The sequence below is a fragment of the Lepus europaeus genome, chromosome 20 (assembly GCF_033115175.1).
Source record: "Lepus europaeus isolate LE1 chromosome 20, mLepTim1.pri, whole genome shotgun sequence".
Classification (NCBI taxonomy): Eukaryota; Metazoa; Chordata; class Mammalia; order Lagomorpha; family Leporidae; genus Lepus; species Lepus europaeus.
In genome coordinates this window covers 3,946,347-3,966,099 of record NC_084846.1, presented here as the reverse complement: position 1 = coordinate 3,966,099, position 19,753 = coordinate 3,946,347, and the positions used below count along the sequence as shown (strand labels likewise).

At 46.2% G+C, this 19,753-nt stretch overlaps 1 protein-coding gene across 1 annotated transcript; it reads left to right on the top strand.

Annotated features, from left to right (window-relative positions):
- The first annotated feature begins 3 nt into the window (after positions 1-3).
- ZNF558 (zinc finger protein 558) lies at positions 4-16,970 on the top strand. Its single transcript, XM_062179278.1, has 10 exons — positions 4-86; positions 501-567; positions 674-760; positions 5,594-5,922; positions 6,878-6,996; positions 7,565-7,629; positions 8,213-8,339; positions 11,879-11,974; positions 12,462-12,544; positions 12,992-16,970. Exons 5-10 carry the CDS (start codon positions 6,933-6,935, stop codon positions 13,772-13,774), a joined length of 1,218 nt encoding a protein of 405 aa, XP_062035262.1. The 5' UTR covers positions 4-86; positions 501-567; positions 674-760; positions 5,594-5,922; positions 6,878-6,932; the 3' UTR covers positions 13,775-16,970.
- The last annotated feature ends 2,783 nt before the right edge of the window (positions 16,971-19,753 follow it).

Genomic DNA, 19,753 nt, shown 5'->3' with positions numbered 1-19,753 from the left:
AAGCGGAAGCGCGGGGCGGGGCTGGGGAGCCAGCCAGTCCCGGCGTCTCCGCGAGTCGGCGGGTTTGGCCTTTCGCTAGGGACTCGGTGAGTTGGTGGGTGGGGTTGGAGTCCGGGGCCTGGGGCCAGCCGCGCTTTGACCCTCCCGGGGGCCTCGTTTCCTCCGCTCAGATCTCGGGCTGTTCTTCCCCCCCGCGCCGGAAGCTCCCCTCGTCTCCTTCTCTTCTCCGGGTGGATTAGGGGTTTGGGGGTAGGGGGATTCTGCGCCCCGGGCAGCCTTCGGCCTCGTCTGCAGACGTTTTTGGGTGTTGGCGATTGCGGACGGGGAGACAGCGCCACTGTCACCCAGCAGGCGGTGGCTGGGGACGCGGCTTGCTGTGCCCCGCCACTAAGACGTTCCGAATAAACCGCGGGAATTGTTCAGAATTCAGCCTGAGGCTCCTAAATAACGCGTGGGTAAGCGCAGTGCACACAGCGTTAAGCTGCTGTCTTCCGTTTTAGGGAGCAGGTGTGTCTGATAGGGAAATCCAGCAGCCAACTGACGGGGCCCTTACTGCACCCTAAATCTGTAAGTACTAAAAAAAAAAAAAAAAAAAAAAAGGACAGCTATTGCTGCCTACACAAAACTTCAAAAGCAATCATGCTGCTTGGTTTTTTTTTTTTTTTTTCCCCAGACAAGCATCCCTCCAGCTCAGACTTGTGTTGAAACCTACCCTGAAGGTTCACCTGTGCTCACTGATCCTGCATCCCTGTGTGGCTAGGTGAGTATCCCGTGGATCATGACATCAGCAGGGGCTTCAGTAGGCTCTGCTGTGTAGGAGAGCTGCAAATGGGCGTTTCTCTGGCTCAGGTTGTAAGCCACAAGGAGTGGCTAAGAGTGAGGGGTATGGTAGGGAGCTGTGTTCCTGTTTGATGGCTTATATTCAGAAGAAAGATAATAAGGTGTGTATGGTGATGTGTGTGGCGTTAAGTAAATACAGGTCCATGCAAATTAGTTTGCACGGAACAGAGAACTATGAATACGTGTAGCTTTAGGGGAATACTCTTGCCATAGTACTGAAAATGTCTGGGTTTTACATAAGGACATCTAAGGCTGTTTTCTGTTGCTAACGACACAATGCCACAGACTGGATCAGTTATAGGAAAGATTTTTTTTTTTTTTTTTGCTTATGGTCCTGGTCCAGAGTCAAGGGGCCACTTGTGATGCTGGCCTTTTTGCTGGTGGGGTCCTGAGGCAGTGCAGGGCCTCATGTGGAGAGAGTCAGGGAGCGGAGCGCTCCAGGAACCCAACCAGACCCACCGTCAAGACAACTTGTTCAGCCATCAGTCCCAGGAAAGGAGTAATGTATTCGTGAGTGTGGAGTTCTCGTCACCTCTTCATTTGTAATTGTAGGGGTTAAATTTCAGCGTGAACTTCAGATGGGACAAACACTATTCAGATGGCGAAGCATAAGACTTTGCAGTAGTCCCGAGTGTCCGTGCTGTTTTAAGTCTTCCTGCCGAGGACTAGCAGAGCTGCTGAGCCATGTGCTTCAGGCCTGTTGGACTCAACTTTCTAAAGGCCTGCAGATCCTCCACAAAGCTTTACAATATGGCAGCCTCTGTGACGATGGCAATGTGAGCTTCCTGATAGCAGTAAAAGAAATTTAAGATTGCATTGGCCAGCAACCGGTTGTGTCTTGAGCAAGTGGATTTTTTTTTTCTTCGTGAAATTTAAAATCATTTGGGAGAATACCAGGCAGCAAGCTATAGACTGAAGGGTGAGACACTAGCTTCCTAAACAGTCCTCTAGACCTTGCCTCCTAATAGGAATCAACTTTGCTTCTTTGCTTTGTAATAGTGATATGTTGATTCATATTGCAGGGATTCATACTAAGTAATCTTATGCTAATTGTGGAGTTCAGTTAATTGTGTGTGAGTGTGTGTGTGTGCGCCTTTTTTGCTCTAGCTTTCCTGTAACATTCTTGAGGGGAATGTTTGCTTATCATGCAACAGATAGTATTTGAGTGTGCAATTTAGGGTGAGCAGCTGTCCTGCTTAGTTCAGGACCAGAGTGGATGCAGAAAATTCATTGTTGAAACCAGGAGAGCCCTAGGCAAAACCTGGATGCAACCTCCATGAGCTGGGTCCTGAGCCAGATGTGTGGGGACCCTGGAGAACTAAAACACACCGGACCTGCCTCCATGGAGTGTACCTGCTAGCAAGCAGGGAAGATGGCCCCAAGCAATAAATGACACGTGTGATGTGGGAGCTAGGGACAGGGAAGCACTGATAGGTGGTGGAGAGCTGAAGCTGATGTCACTAGCTGGAGCCGCGTGTCCACGGAGCACTCGAGGATAGACCCTCAAGCAGGAGGGAGCCCAGTGTGCCCCATGAATGGGAGAGACAAGGTGGCTGAAGCTGAGACTCCAGAGGGAAAAGGGAGGCAGAGGCAGGCCTGGCGTGACTTTGGACTTGGTCTGAGGCCCGTGGGAGGACACTGAAGAGAGGGGAGAAGTAGCGATGTGCACCTGGTCCAAGCTCGTGGGTGAAAGTGGCTTGAGAATTCAGAATGAAGACCTTGTAGAGACAAGACAGAGGTGTTAGGGAGAAGTTCAGGAGTCAAATGATGGTTCCCTGACTTGGGTGGTGGTGGTAGAGAGGAAGGAAGTAGGAAAAAGAAATGTTGGAACTGAGGGCTTGTGACAGTGCTGTAACTTCTGTGTGTGTTCCTCAGGTAGTTTACACTTACTGTGCTCCTGGCTCTGTGAACCCGCAGGCAACCCCCCCCCCCAAGTCTGCCACTCCCAGGGGCCCCTCCTCTGTATCTTGAAGGACGTCAGTCTGAAATGTGCCCAGGGCTACACCGTCCACTACGGCACCCACATGGAGCTGTTTCCACTAATCTAGTGAAAACTGAAACAATTAAGAAACCTAGCCACGTTTCAAGTGCTCAGTATCCACACGTGGCTGGTTAGTAACTACTGTGCGGACAGAGCAGAGTAGTAGAACATTTCTGCTGTCCCCCAAAGTTCTACTGGGCAGCGCTGGCATAAAGAGGTACATCCACTGTGACCCTCTCCCAGCACCAGCTTATCCAGGGCAGGGCAGGAGATACTGCCTGCCCTAATAGATTCCAGCTCCTAGACAACGGTGAAGGGACACATGGAAGCTGAAATGTCCCAGGCATCCTCTCTGCCTGCCCAGTGAGCTGACTGGGCCCCACCCTTCCTCTCCCTCCTTGGCTCAGTGACTAAAATATGCTCAGCTGCAGATGGGGTCCCTGATGAGGAGAAAGGAGGTGCCCCCACACTCCCCCCCCCCACCTGCAGAGGGCTGGGAATTCCACCAGCAGGTGCAGGGATAGGCTGGCATCGCCTGATACCTCAGGGAAGATTTGACATGAGAAGCAGCATTAGATTCCTGTTGTTGCCCTCACCAACGACCGCAGACCTAGTGGCTTGAAACAGCACACATCTATTCTATTACAACCCTGGAGGCTAGAAATCCACAGTGAGTCAGCAGGGCTGGGACCCCTCCAAGATGTGATGGGAAATCTTTGTCTTTCTTCGCAGGGACACTGCCTTTATTCCTTGGCTGTGTCTTCAAAACCAGCAGGGCAGTGTCTTACAGTCCTTCTCCATCTCTGTCTCCTCCACCACACACACGGCTGCTTCCGTCGGCGCCTCCTTCTCTGACCCTGACTCCCCTGCCTCTTACAGGGACCCCAGTGATGATGTCAGGCCACCCTCCTGTGTATCATTCAGGATCTCCCATGTCAAGAGCCTTCCCTTTGTCCCCTCTGCAAACTCCCTTCAGTCATGTAAGGGGACAGGTCACAGGCTCTGGGGATTAGAACAGGAGCATCTTTTAAGGGGAGCAGGAAGTTCCTCATCTGTCTGCCACCGTATTTTCCCACGTGACCCAAACTTTCAGTATTCAGTGCACCCCTCCTTGTCGAAACATTCTGTGCACTCTGCCATGTGCCTTGCTCTTAATATACTTGACTTTACTGGAGGTAATAATCTTCATCGATATCTTGTTCTTTTTGATTGCTGTTTTCTTCTGGCCGCATGCTTCTTCATGATGGAGACAGTTTCTTTAGCCAGTCTCCCACTGGTGAGCATCTGTGCTGTTTTTAATCCTTTGCCATTGTAACTGAGACCACAGTGCAAACTCTCACATGTGTCTGTGAGTAGTCTGTGTACCTTTGAGACAGATTCCTGGAGGCAGGATGGATAGGGAGAGAGCAGTTGTTGTTTTTGTTTTTGTTTTTGTTTTTTTTTTGACAGGCAGAATTAGAGAGACAGAGAGAAAGGTCTTCCTTTTTCCGTTGGTTCACCCCCCAAGTGGCCACTATGGCCGGCGCGTTATGGGCAATATGCTGCGCCAGTTCGAAGCCAGGAGCCAGGTGCTTGCTCCTGGTCTCCCATGCAGGTACAGGGCCCAAGGACCTGGGCCATCCTCCACTGCACTCCTGGGCCACAGAAGAGAGCTGGACTGGAAGAGGAGTAGCCGGGACAGAATCCGGTGCCCCAACTGGGCTAGAACCCCGGGTACTGGCACCGCAGGCAGAGGATTAGCCTAGTGAGCAGTGGCGCCGGCTTTTTTTTTTTTTTTAAGATTTTTATTTATTTATTTGAGAGGTGGAGTTGCAGACAGTGAGAGGGAGAGACAGAGAGAAAGGTCTTCCTTCCATTGGTTCGCTCTCCAAATGGCCGCAACAGCCGGAGCTGTGCCTATCTGAAGCCAGGAGCCAGGTACTTCTTCCTGGTCTCCCATGTGGGTGCAGGGGCCGAAGGACTTGGGCCTTCTTCTGCTTTTCCAGGCCATAGCAGAGAGCTAGAGGAAGAGGAGCAGCCGGGACTAGAACTGGCATCCATATGGGATGCCAGCACCACAGGTGGAGGATTAACCTACTGCGCCATGGTGCCAGCCCCGGAAAGAGCAGTTTTACAGCTTTGCCCGGTGTTGGCCGTCTCCTTCCGTAGGAGCTGTCTCAGCAGTGTGTGAGCTGACCAGTGCTGTCTTTGCTGGTCGGGCAGGTGGGAAATAGGAGCAGCGAGGTCTTGGTCTGCGTCTCTGTTACTGCGAGTAAGGTCGTCGGTGATTCTGCCAAGGGGGCTGTCCTGAAATGGTAGTGGTGGGAGCCCCTGGTACTGTGCGAGGTGTGAGTGGGCCCTGAGGGAGGAAGTCAGAGGGTCAACAGCTTTGACTGGGATGCCAGGGGCAGGGAGTGGAAAGAAAACTGGGCTGCAAGGACAGATTTGAGTCACTGCTGCAGATACCGGGCCAGGCTGAAATGCGAGAGGGAGAGCCCCCAGGGCAGGCACGCAGACCAGAGCATGGAGCTGCCAGCGTGCCCCTGCTGAGAATGGGAGACAGCGCCTTGTTTGTGGCAGGAGGTAGGGAGGAAGGCAGGGAACGGGGGAGTGCTTGGGGGCGAGACCGGCCGCTGGGCACAACTTGCTTCTCTGGGAAGTACGATGCAGGATCATCTGAAAGCGACGTGATTTGATATCTGTTGCTGCCTAGCACGTGATCTCAAGCCTTGGTCACTTAAGGCAAAATAATCATTTATTGTCTCACTTTCTTTTTTTGTGTGTGTGGTTCAGGAATTTAGGAGCGGCTTGGCCAGAAGGTTCTGGCGCAGGACTTTGAGGAGGCTGCAAGAAGCTGTCTGCTGGGGCTGCATCGTCTGAAGGCCCAACTGCTGTTCGAGGATTCGCCTCCAGGGGCTTTGCTGGCATGGCTGGCGAGTGGGCTCTGGCTGTTGGCAGGAGGCCTGTGCTCCTCTCCACTTAGGCCTGTCCACAGGGCTGCTCGGCTCCATTTGCAACACGACAGTGGGGTCCCCCTAGAGCAAGCATCCAGGAGACCAAAGTGGAAGCTGCAGCCTTCCAGGACCTGGCCTTGGGCGTCACCCTCTGTCACTTCTGCACAGGTCGGCCACAGTTCATTGTGTGTGATGGGAAGAATCAGGTCGCCAAGGGATGTTCTAGGAAGCTGGTTATCCTAGAGGGAGGAGGGGAGGAGATGAATAGAGAAGGTTCTATGATTGGAGAAGCCATGTCATCTAGTAGGATTAATTGTCCTACAGGGTCAAGGGTTCTTGTGTGTCTAGAGTCCAGTGTCACAGCCTGTGTGCTGACTGCTCTGTCCACATGAGGCCATGGGGCAGGTGGGGCTTGGAATCTTAACTGGAGTGAAGGTTGGGGATGGGGGATAAGGATATCTGTTGACATGAGGGATGTTGGACTCTGGACGGGGTTAACATGCAGTGAGGAGATGGAGGGGAGAAAGAGCAAGAAGATAGGGTGGTTGGAGGCCTTGATGCGATTGGAAGACATACGTGAGAAAACAGCAGTGGACACAGAAGTTGAGTGGGGAGGTTGAATTCAGAGAGATTTCTGAATCAGGGTTCGAATGGCAGAACACCACCAAGTGACGGCAGAGCAGGGCAGAACTCATAGACGTGTAGGGCCCTGGAGTTGAGGAACCTCCGCGTTGTGAGGGTCTCTGCTATCCCCTGAGTGAGGTGGGACCACAGCTTGAAGGAAATAATGGGAGTCAGGAGCCGAAGTCTCCAGGGAGTGAGGGGTTGTAGCCAGGAGTGTGTTTGTGACACAGCTTGGGTGGGCAGAATGTGCAGGGAGACTCTGAGAGGCCCAGGTTTTCACGAGGTGTGTGTGTGCGCGCGTGTGCAAGTGTGATAATGTCATGGTCCTACGCAGGGGATGCAGGAAGAGAAGTTTTGGACTGGTCACCTCCTGGGCAGAATAAATGCCCAGGGTTGAAGACAGAACTTGCAGCGTGAGGCAGTGCACGAGGCAGACTTGTTCTCAGCAGCCCAGTTAGGGAGAGACCACCAAGACTCCGTGTGTTCCCATGTGTTCCAGAGCTCTGTGCCCTGTGGGCATAAGAGGACACGATCCTGGTTCTCCCACCACCCTGATGCCCAGGAGGCATTGCTGTCGTGGTCACGAGATGGCCGCTGTTGTCCTGTCCCCGGCTTGTGGTGAGTCCTTGGGCCCTGGAAGCCCTCAGAGTCCAGGCTTAAAAGGAACCCAACCCCACCAAGAGTGGATACAGAGGAGGGGGCCGCACAGCCACAGAGGGTCGGGCAGAACAGGTGAGGCAGGAGCCCCGAGGTCCCTCGTGTCTGAGTGGACAGCTCTGGGATTCGGGACTTGGGTGTTGGGGTGGTGGTGGATTTGTTACCCGTGCTGTGACTGTGCAGGAGCTTTGCAATTGTACCTTTAATTGTTTCTACAAACACAGTAAAAGCAGTGACGGCCCCAGAACTTGGATTTCCTCACTGCGCAATGGAAATAATCTTGCCAAGTCAGACCCCTGTCCTGTTTTCTCACCTGGCTGACACAGGGCTGTGCACTGGCTCCTTAGGCCAGCTGTGCAGGGTGTAAGGCTGTGTTGTGTGTGTCGGGAGGTGCCTGGGTAAATGTTTGCGCAATGGGACACGGCCAGTTCCAGCGGAGTGCTGAGGCATCAGATCTATGTGTGAGAACCCAGGGCAGCCTCGATTCTTGGATGCGTGCCTGCTCCAGCTAGGACTTTTCTGTTCCCAGTCTCTCAGCAGGGAGGGTGCACGGAGGAGGCGCTGGCTAATGAGTCCCTGACAGGCTGGTTACAGGTGAGCCAGGCACTCCTTCTTCCAATCCATTATTCCTCGGGCCTCCCAGGATCTCTGGGCAAACGAGGGAGGGTGGGGTGCTGCCCACAGCATGTAGTGCACGTCAACACCGATTGCAATACCTGAGCTCCCTCTGGGGTCCCTACGCACAGCACGTGCTGCTGAGAGTTGAAGAGAAGCCAAGTAAAGCCGTGACTGTGTCCTGAAGTCACGCGATTTCTTCTGGCCCTGGGGAAATCATTTGTTCATTTGTTGAGGATCTCTTTGACTTCTGCAGGGTCCCAGGTCTGTGTTCAGGGAACTGAGACTGCGGGAGCTCACACTCAGAGTGGAGATGGAAAATCACTGTGTAGCAGTCCTGGGACCTTGGTGGGTGGGCCTGAGGGGACAAGCGATGAGGGTTGACAGCTGAACCCAGGAGCCAATGAAAGGAGGTCTCACATCTTGTGCAGTGGGCCACCCCTGCCCTGCCCTGTAGGGCCCATCCCTGGTGCTGTCAGTCATCCTGCACTCTCTTCCTGTCCATGCTGTGGGGCGGCGGGGAGGGTGATCCTTGGCCAAGCTGCATGTTTGCAATGGGCAGGACCTGGTGACCTTTGAGGATGTGGCTGTGGAGTTCTCCCAGGAGGAGTGGGCCTTGCTGGACCCTTCCCAGAGAATGCTCTACAGGGACGTGATGCTGGAGAACCGCAAGAACCTGGCCTCGCTCGGTAAGCCTGACGCCATTCCTGCATTGACTGCATGGCCCAGGTGGCAAGACTTTCTCTCTCTCTCTCTCATTCCTTTTTCTTTTCTTTCTTTCTTTCTTTTTTTTTTTTCATTGAGTTAGAATTCACAGAACAGGAAGGTCACCATTTTGAACATCTAAAGTGTACCTTGCAGTAGCTTTGCGGGCAACACTTGTTTCAGCACGGTTTCATCACCTCTGCCATGCCTTGGGTACGTTTTGTCTCCCAGAGGTTTATGTACCAGGAGCTTGATCCTCAATGTAGCAGCTTTGATGTGAGAATGTTTAAGGGGTGGGGCCAGTGGGAGATGATGAAATTGTTGGGCACCACCTTCAGAAGGGGTTGGCGCCCATCTCATGGCAATGGCTTAGGTCTCGTGTAACTGGATTAATTCTCAAGAGAGCAGGTTGTTAGAAAGGGAAGCCACCATGTGCTTCCCCACCAAATGGGACACAGCCAGGGGCCCCTGCAGGTACTGATGTGCTGTTGGGAGTTCCCAACCTTAGGAACAAGCTTCTTTTCCTTGGAAAGTCCTCACCAAAGTGACAGAAACCAGACTAAGCCCCTGAAAGAAACCTTATCCCCTTTAAGCACCAAGTACCCATTTCATGCCCCACTGCCTGCCACCAGTAATTACCAGTCTGCTTTGTGTCTCTCCAGAGTTGCCTCTTCAGAACATTTCCTATAAGGGAATTATAAATATGTGTCCTTGCGTGTCTGACTTCTTTCATGTAGTATAATGTTTCCAAGGTTTAACTCTTTGGAAGCATGTGCCACTGCTTCATTCCTTCTTACAACTGGACATACCAGGTTTTGTGTATCCATCCATCAGTGGACAGACATCTCATTGTTTCTACTATTTGGCAATGATGACTAGTATTGCTATGAGTATTTGTGAACACGTTTTTGAACACCTGCTCTCAGTTCTCATGGGATTTACCTAGGAGTAGAATGCTAGGCCATATGAAATTCTGTGTTTCACTTTTTGAGGAACTGACTTTGCCACAACAACTGCCTTTTTACGCTCTCACCAATATGTGAGGGATCCCGTGTTCTCCTCAGCTTCTCCAGCACTTGTCCTTGATCATTACCATGTGTATGATGTGTATGAAGTGATATCATGTCATTTTGATCACATTTCCCTAGTGACTAATAACATCAACCATCTTTTCATGCATTTATTGGCTCATTTCTTCTTTGGAGAAATGTCTATTCAAGTTCTTTGCCCATTTTTTGATTGGTTTTTCAGTTTTAGATTGTAAAACCTTGGTGTACGTTGTGGATATTAGACTCTTGTCTGAAATAAATTTGTAAATTCTCCACTTTTGAGTGTTTTCATTTTCTTGTTACTATTCTTTGATACTTAAAAGTTTTAATTTTGATGTCCTCCAATTTATCTATCTTTTCTATTTGTGCTTTTGGTGTCACACTCAAGAAAACATTGCCAAAGCCAAGGTCATATTTTCTTCCAAGAATTTTTATAATTTTAACTCTTCCGTTTAGGTATTTGAACCACTTAAAGTTGATTTTGCATGGAGTCTGGAGGAAGCGTCATCTTCATTCCTTTGTCTGTGCTTATCTGTTTGCCCCAACATCTTTGTGGAAGATGTTCTTTCTCCATCAAATGATTTTGGCACCTTTAAAAATACTATTTGACCATAGACACTGGAGTTTATTTCTAAACTCTCAGTTCTATTCCATTGTTCTGTAGGTCTAGCCTCATATCAGTACCACATTGTCTTTATTACTGTTGCCTCATAGTAAGTTTTACTATCAGGAAGTGTGTCAGTGTTTCTACTTTGTTATTTTTTTCAAGACTGTTTTGCTATTTGGGATCACTTGCAAATCCATTAATTTTAAGATCAGCTTATCCATTTCTGGAATAAAATACCTAATAGAATTTATAATAGTGAATGCATTATCTCTGTATATTGTTTCTAGTAATTTTGTCATCTTAATAATACACATCCTTCTGTTACTCACGTTTAATCACATTCTACTGTAGTTAGGAGAACACTTTGTATGGTTTCATTGTTTTTAAATTTAGTGAGGCTTTTTTTGTGGTCTGACACATGGTCTATCCTAGAGAATATTCCAGCTGTGTTTGGGATAAGTATGTGTTTTTGTGTTGGATGGAGTGTTCTTTAGATAACTGTGAGGGCTAGTTAGTTTATAGTTTTGTTTAAGTCCTTTTCCTCCTTATCCATCATCTGATGTGTTGTTCTGTTCATTATTGAAGGCCTCAAGCTATTATTTTAGAACTCTGTTTTCAATTCTATCATTTTTTCTCTTCAGTTTTATCATTTTCCCCTGCAATTCTATCATTGTTTTAACTTCATAATTACATTGTAATTGTTTTATATATATATATATATATATATATATATATATATATTTTTTTTTTTTGGACAGGCAGAGTGGATAGTGAGAGAGAGACAGAGAGAAAGGTCTTCCTTTTTGCCGTTGGTTCACCCTCCAATGGCCACTGCGACCTGCGCATCTCGCTGATCCGAAGCCAGGAGCCAGGTGCTTCTCCTGGTCTCCCATGCGGGTGCAGGGCCCAAGGACTTGGGCCATCCTCCACTGCCTTCCCAGGCCATAGCAGAGAGCTGGCCTGGAAGAGGGGCAACCGGGATAGAATCCGGCGCCCCAACTGGGACTAGAACCTGGTGTGCCGGCGCCGCAAGGCAGAGGATTAGCCTGTTAAGCCATGGCGCCGGCCTATATATTTTTTTAATATGCTTGCACACACACACACACACAGACACAGAGACATAATCCATGTGCTGCTTCATTCCCCAAAAGCCTGCAACAGTCAGGGCTAGGCCAGGCCAAAGCCAGTAGCCTGAAACTCAATCCAAGTCTCCCATGTGGAGAAAGACAGGGACCCACCCTCACGGAGCTACCCTTAAGAACTAAATATCTATTTCTTGCCCTTGCTTAATAGTCTCCAAAGTTAAAAGGTTTGGGTCTTTTGAAGCATGTAGTAGAACTTAGACATGGGCTTCTAGGACTATTTTTTTTTTTAATTTTTTTTATTTTTTGACAGGCAGAGTTAGAGAGAGACAGAGACAGATGGCCGCTGCGGCCGGTGCACTGCACCGACCCAAAGCCAGGGGCCAGGTGCTTCCTCCTGGTCTCCCATGTGAGTGCAGGGCCCAAGGACTTGGGCCATCCTCCACTGCACTCCCAGGCCATAGCAGAGAGCTGGCCTGGAAGAGGAGCAACTGGGACAGAATCCAACGCCCCAACCTGGTGTGCTGGCACTGCAGGCGGAGGATTAGCCAAGTGAGCCGCAGCACCGGCCTCTAAGACTATTTTTGCCCTGCTATCCTGAATACTGAATTGAAGATGCTTGCATTTTTGTTCCTTGTGGGAGTTACTATCTCCATTAGAATTTAAACATAATTATTTTACTGCTCCTGAAGTCACACATTGTCATAAGTCTTGACTTCAGATTCATGGACTTGCTTATCCCCCACCCACTACTCCTATAACATGTGTATTTTCTTCATGAATAGGATGCCATGTTGGTAAAACCAAACTGATAACCCATTTGGAGCAAGAAGACAGGTTGATACCAGAGGAGAGGAGCCTTTTCCCAGACACTTGTCCAGGTGAGCACTAAGTAGATATGCACCCTTATGAGGAATAGCTCTGGCCAGTGACTTGAGGATTAGAAGGATTGCATTAGTTACTGTCCACCAGGGAACTTTGTAAAGTGCCCTCTTCTTTGAAAAAAGGTGGAGAAGAACGGGTCATCAGCTTCCTTGTGTAGTTTTCTTTGTTTCCTCTTTAACTCTTTATTCTTTGTCTCATACTGTACTCTGGCCCCAAGGGCAAAACAAAGATGCAGCTGTTACCTTTTTAAAATTTAAATCCACTTCTTTCTTGAGTGCATTCCTGATAATCCCTTCTTTTGTCAATCCAATCAATCTCAGTTTCCTAGAATCCTTTTTCTTAAAATGAATACCTAAAATTTCTATAACCAAGTCATTTTCATAAGAGACCTCAAAAACCATGATCCCTCAGTGTGTGCCACTAGTTGTGTGTCCACATCACCATTTATTCTCTCAATCTGAATTTCTTTTCAATTTCTTCCAGATTTGGAGCCTGTTCTGAAAACCAAATGGTTAACTCCTAAGAAGCATGCTTTCAAAAAAGAACAGTCTAAAGGTGTGAAAACGGTAAGACTATCTAACGTGAATCAATTTCTGGTTTTCTACAATAGGAAAATTCAAAGAAAGTAGTGTCCCTGAAAAAGTACTGTGAAGCTGTTAGCTACAAATTTGTAATTGTAAATTGGCTCCAAATTTGTTTCTTCACTGAAAGTTCCACAAGTAAATATTTCCTTAAATGTGACTCAGATATTGCCTGTTCGAGACAAATTGGCCATAACTTTATCAGAAAATGGCTTGGGAATGTGGTAAGGACTTGGGGCAAAGCATCTGTCATTTTTAATGTCTGTATTCTCAAACATTCTCAAACGTCTGTATTCTGGGCAACAGTCATATGAAAATATCCAAAGCATCAGTTATAATAATGAACAGAATTCCCAGGAGAGAGAACTCATGTCACAGCATTCCATGTTAAAAACTTTAAGAAGTTATAGTTACCATGCATCTCTTTAACAGGAAAGAAGTCACCGTGGAGCAAAGCTCAATGAATGTAATCAGTGTTTTAAAGTCTTCAGCACAAAATCTAACCTTACTCAGCACAAGAGAATTCATACTGGAGAAAAACCCTATGACTGTACTCAGTGTGGAAAGTCCTTCAGTAGTAGGTCTTACCTTACTATTCACAGGCGAATCCATAATGGGGAGAAACCCTATGAATGCAATCACTGTGGGAAAGCGTTCAGTGATCCTTCATCCCTTCGACTGCACGTGAGAATTCATACTGGAGAAAAGCCCTATGAATGTAACCAGTGTTTCCACGTCTTCCGCACTAGTTGTAACCTCAAAAGCCACAAGAGGATTCATACCGGGGAGAATCACCATGAATGTAACCAATGTGGAAAGGCTTTTAGCACAAGATCCTCCCTTACCGGACACAACAGCATCCACACAGGGGAGAAACCTTATGAGTGCCATGATTGTGGGAAAGCCTTTAGGAAGAGCTCCTATCTGACACAGCACGTGAGAACTCATACAGGAGAAAAACCCTATGAATGTAGTGAGTGTGGAAAATCCTTCAGTAGTAGCTTTTCTCTAACTGTGCACAAGAGGATACATACAGGAGAGAAACCTTATGAATGCAGTGACTGTGGGAAAGCCTTTAATAATCTCTCAGCTGTTAAGAAACACTTGCGAACGCACACCGGAGAAAAACCCTATGAATGTAATCATTGTGGGAAGTCTTTCACGAGTAACTCTTACCTGTCTGTGCACAAGAGAATACATAATAGGTGGATATAAACTACTGTGGGTATTCTATGGGAAAGCACTCATTGATATCTCATCCCTTAGACACCCTTAAAGAACTCTCACCCGATGTGCGAGTTCACCTGTTGGTACGTGACAAGTTACTCTCCAAAAATTTGTGGCATCAGACATTTATTATGTCAAAATTTCCATAGACCAGGAATTCAGGAATAGCTTAGCACTGCAGTTCTGGCTCAGGATCTCCATGACTTTGCACCCAAGATGTCAGCCAGAGTTACAGTCGTCAAATCTTCACCAATGAAGAGTCCACTTCAAGATGGCTCCTTCACCATTCACCCTTCACCCTTCACATGCCTGGCAAGTCAGTGCTGGTTGTTTGCAGAGGACCCTCAGTTCCTCACCCTGTAGGCCTCTATAGAGCTGAATGACTACACCATGGCAGCAGGTTTCTCCCAGAGTGATCCAAAAGAGGGTCTGTGCAGAAGCCACATCGTCTGTCGTGTCTTAGCCTCAGAAGGTCATGATTTCACTTCCATATTTTATTGTTCATTGTCCAGTCCCAAGACAGAAGACTATACAATGTATGAGCACCAGGAGACACATCACTGAAAACCATCTGGGGAACTTGTCATGAAGTTAATGAAGAAAAGCTTTTGGCACCTGTGCATCCTTTAGTGACTGAACAAGTATTCAGTGGCTGTCCTGCTAATTCACTCTGAAGAGGAACCTTGGGAGCATAGTCTACACGCTAGAGCTTTCAGCACAAACTCTCACTGTAATGTGCCCAACAGTATGTGCTGGGAAAACCACAGGAATGGAATAACTGTAGGAAAGGCTTCTGTGATGTTTTAGAGGAGTCATATGGCAGTTCACACTAAGGGAAAATCCTGATGAAGATGATCAGAATGCAAAAGCCTTCAGGGACACATGGGAAATCCTACAAGGGAACACTCATAAGAAATGTGGAAAACCCTTCAGCACAAATGGTCTTGTTACTGAGCAAAAGATCAGGTGAGGTAGTCATTCTACAGTGAGTAGGGAAAAGCCTCAGATGTTCTCTAAATTTTTAAAAATCTTTTTAACATGCAAGTGTACACATATTTATTTTTAAGAGTATATTTTGAAAACAGAATGTATATACACATGTCTGACCATGGTGAGTTTTTGAGAATCATTTAATGTATCGACAGTAGTACTGGTGCAGATAGAGTAAGAGTTAACAGTAGTGTTTTGGGAAGACAGGTAGGGATTGATAGGGTATGTAGAAAGAGCCTCATCATGGATAGTAATGACATGCAAAATTCTAAATTCCCATGACAGAAGTGGCCCACACTGTCCAAAAAGCCTCCCAACTTTGCTGGCACCTGCATCTGCAAGGGATAGAAGAACTTGGTTATAATGGGCACAGGGATGGAGGACTGACCTAGAGATAAACTCTGAAGAAGTAGGGTTAAGACAAATGTGTTCATACACACATATCCCACAGAGGACATTATAGTAGAGAACAGAATTGTACCCAGTTCAGCAAAGGAGCTGCAAGCTTCCCTGGTTCCTCTTGGCATAAGCCAGGCCATTTCAGTTGTTGACTCACAAAGATATCATTCAGTGTGGTGGGGGCAGACCTCTGGGTTAGAGCAGATCTACGATAGCTACTGCATTAATTGTACATTCCTAATTAAAAATCCTGTTAATTTCCAACTACAGATAGAGAAGCCCAAATCCTTTTTTGTCCATAACGCAGAGTGTGGCATAGTCAACATTTTCCTATATGATAGTGGAATCAAACAGGTCTCAATATAATTAAAAAAAATTTTTTTTTTTGACGGGCAGATTTAGACAGACAGAAAGGTCTTCCTATCCGTTGGTTACCCCCACCCCAAATGGCTGCTATGGCCGGCGCGCTGCGCTGATCCAAAGCCAGGAGTCAGATGCTTCCTCCTGGTCTCTCATGTGGGTGCAGGGCCCAAGCACTTGGGCCATCCTCCACTGCCTTCCCGGGCCACAGCAGAGAGCTGGTGCCCTAACCGGGACTAGAACCTGGTGTGCCGGCGCTGCAGGCGGAGGATTAGCCAAGTGAGCTGCAGCGATATAATGTTTTAGCAAGCAGACTTTTTGGGTAAAGATATTAGGTCCCAAATGCTAAACTTTGTTCATTCTGGTGGAAACCAAGCTTTAATAGATTTTTTGAACCCAAACCAAGTCTCTATGGACCCAGACTGTTGGATGGACTTAAATCTGTCACATTTATTCATATCTTTAAGTTAGGCCCAGGGTAATGGAATTTAGCCAAGGTTCCCTATTGAGTGCCATCAGTATTTGAAAATCTTTCCTCATATTTGTTAGGACACTTGTGAAAAGACACACCATAGAGAAACTTGTGAAAATAAAGTAATAGAGCCATCCTTCAGTGATGCCTTTAATATTAGGAAAAATAGGAAAATCCTCCCTGGATGTAAAACCCATGAATATATTAATTTTGAAAAAATTTAAGAGAGTCCTCTTTGTTGTGGGTATGGGAACTCATGTTCATGGAAAACCCTAGGTATTTTGGCAATCAGAGTTAGGATGCCTCACCCTCAACTCTTCCTTGAGTGGCTGTAAAATAACTTATAGTGGGATTGAAAAGCATGAATGTCTTATCTATTGGTTGGACCACTAGTTTATTAATTTTCAATCTTTGTTTTACACAACTGTAAACAGTTGTGTCTGTAACTGTTTCCTAAAATTAGCCTCAAGTTAAAGTCCATGATTTTGGAAAATTTATTATAATTTGCTCTTTAAAAATATTAATACGGTCCAAAAATGTTTTTGAATAGCTCTTGAGTGCTTTTATCTAATGGTGTTTTACCAAAGTCTGTGAACTTAATATTTTTTTTTCCTCTTTCTATTCTAGTGTGGTAAATACTGTTAGTTTCTTTCCCAGTTTCCATCCTCCCCTGCTTACTTATTCAAAGAAAAACATTTTGTTCTAGTTGTCCATGAGCAATTTTGAAAATAATCAATTTGCCAGGCTCTTCTAAAGCTAACAGAGGCTTTGTCCCACTCTAGTAGCCATGAAGAACAGGTTGGAGTCATTGGTAGTAGTGGGGGACACCACACTTACTGTTCTCCATTCATCTGAATGTGGCTTCACAGTCTAGAACCTGCAGAACCATTTTTGACTGCATCAGTTCCAGATTGCTTGTTAGATTTCTTATGTAATTAAAAGTAATACACTTACCTAGTTAAAGCCAAAGTAATTTGTTGTTTGTTTTTGAAGTTATGTTCTAGTAACTTCCAGCTAAGTGGAGTCTGGTAAGCCTATTTGTTTTATCTGTTTCATGTTTCCTTGAAAATGATGCATATTCTCTAATATTTAGATTTAGCATGTGTTTTCAAATATAGTATATATGCATCAGTTTTTTTTTTTTTATTCATCAATAGAGGTGTTGTAAAGTCTTTCATTATGATTGTGGATTAATGTTCTTTCTGTAATTCTGTCATTTTTAATTTACATATTTTATATGCTACAACTGCATACAGATTAGATATTGTATGATTTGTTTTTTTATATATAGGGACCATATTTTTACATGTGAAAGTATTATAATGCATTAATAATAGATAGTTAAGCATTCATGTAGCACTTCCCATGTAACAAGCACTCTCCTGAATGCCTTATGACTATTAATAATTGAATGCTCATTATAATTATACTATTGTTATGTATAATTATATTACTATTTTTATAATTATATGTACATTTATTATCCCCATCTTGTGGATGATAAAACAGGTACGATGTGCTTCAGTTACCTGCTTGAGTTCATTGGCTAGTAATTGATATCTAGTTTTGATACCAGACACACCCATTTGTTCCTATTAGTAAATACATTCTATATGTGAAGCAAAGATCGATCATCTTCATCCTAATGAAGGTGGGACAGATTATGGAGAAATTAAAAAAAATACATATCCTGTAGAAAATGAAAGCATTTACATAGAATTAATGGTGATTGGAAACTCATAATTTTATATAGAATAGGAAGGAAAAATCTCAGTTTAAGAGCATTTGAGCAGAAACCTGAATGGGACAATGAACCATGTGAATTTATGTAGCAAGACCAATCTTGGCATGCAAAGGCCCAAAGCAGAAAGCCACTATAACTAGAGTAGAACAGGTAGGGAGGGGTAGAACATACTAGAGATATGGTCCTGATCTTGTTGGGTTTTATAGATCATTGCAAGGACTTAATGTTCAGTGAGTTGGCAGATCTTTCAGAGTCCTAGGAAGAAACTGTTGATACCCTGTTACTAGGACAGTTCATGTAAAGTTTTCAAAAAGGGAGTGTAGACAGGATGCAGGGAAGCCCTCCAAAATGTGGTACAGTATTGTAAGGCCAGGGCTCTGGTAGTGTGCTTAACTCTAAAGGAGTTCGGAGAAGAAACAACTACTGAAATCAGGAGATGAGAGGGTTGCATTCCAGGAGCTTAGGAGATTATGTAGCATCCAACCCTAGGTTCTGCAGGAAATAGGGTCAGACCTCACTCTCCTTCATTCTTCTGATATCATCCTGGCCTTCCCCATTGGCCAAACTCAACCAGAAGCCATGGGTAAGGAGGGTTGGTGACATAGTTTATGTCAGATAACCTTTCTAGGTATAGCAGGGTAGAGAAGGTGGATCCTTGATAGGCAAGTTGAAGATAGCCAGTAGTAGCTACCTCTTTTAAGACTTAGAATCTATTTCTTTTTTTGACAGGCAGAGTTAGACAATGAGAGAGAGAGAGACAGAACTGTCTTCCTTTTTCCGTTGGTTCACCCCCAAAGTGGCCACTACATTGCGGCCCGTGTGCTGCGCCGATCCGAAGCCAAGAGCCAGGAGTCAGGTGCTTCCTCCTGGTCTCCCTTGCGGGTGCAGGACCCAAGTACCTGGGCCATCCTCCACTGCACTCCCGGGCCACAGCAGAGAGCTGGACTGGAAGAGGGGCAACCGGAACAATCTGGCACCCGGACTGGGACTAGAACCCGGGGTGCCAGCGCTGCGGGCGGAGGATTAGCCTAGTGAGCCACGGCGCCAGCCTAGAATCTATTCTTAATCATCACCTGGGTGGGAAGTTCCATATCCCTGCTGAGGTATTCTATCAGCTGGTTTACTGTGTGTTCATGTTTTCACATGACACCTAAAATGTTTGTTGCCACCAGTGTTTCTCATGTAAGATGGGAAATGAGACTGTAGGGGGGAAAGTACAATGATTGACCTAAAGTCTGTGGATCCAGAGAGGGAACACTTTCACCAGGCAACAAATCAAGAGTTCTGTTGAACTTTAAGCTGTCATTGTAGCTAAGAGACCAACACAGGCGGGAAGAAGTTACCATACTAGCATGAAATTAGTTTTATCTGGGTGATGTGGGGCTACTGTTAATACACTGAGAGCAGGAGGAGAACATTTGACAGATATTCTTTCCTAAGTATGTATCTTGATATTCTTGATACTCTTTCCCTAATTTTGATGATAAATAAATGCAGCAGCTATGTCTTGAGAAGGGCTTGATAAACATGTGTCCAGACCCTTGGGCATGAGGATTTGTATTGGCCCTTCCACCAAGTCACCTAGGCCCCCAGAGATGTCAGTCAAGGGTGAAGGGAATCTAGAATGGGGTAGTAGAGGAGAGTAGTGATGAATATCAATTGCAGATTTGAGACTGATTTGTTAGGGGTGGAGGGAGCTGTCTAATTTGTTCCATTGACCTTGTAAGTTTCTCAAGACCATCCTAAAGCAGGCACTTTATGTACACACACACACACACACATATGTAGAATATCAAGTTATATAATGATATATATTATTTATATCAAGTATTATATATATAATTTACATGTGAAAGGCAGGGGAGGTAGAGATATGGCTCTTTCATTTGCTGATTCACACCCCAAATAATCAGCCAGGTGTGAACCAGTCAAGCCAGGAGTAAGGAACTCCATCCTGGTCTCCCACATGGGTGGCAGGAATCCCAGCACTTGGACCACCTGC

Coding starts and splice junctions, on each gene's coding strand:
- ZNF558 (XM_062179278.1), top strand. CDS start 6,933: ATGCCCAGGAGGCATTGCTGTCGTGGTCACGAGATGGCCGCTGTTGTC. Junction 7,630..8,212: donor CCCTGACAGGCTGGTTACAG/GTGAGCCAGGCA, acceptor TGCAATGGGCAG/GACCTGGTGACCTTTGAGGA. Junction 8,340..11,878: donor CAAGAACCTGGCCTCGCTCG/GTAAGCCTGACG, acceptor CTTCATGAATAG/GATGCCATGTTGGTAAAACC.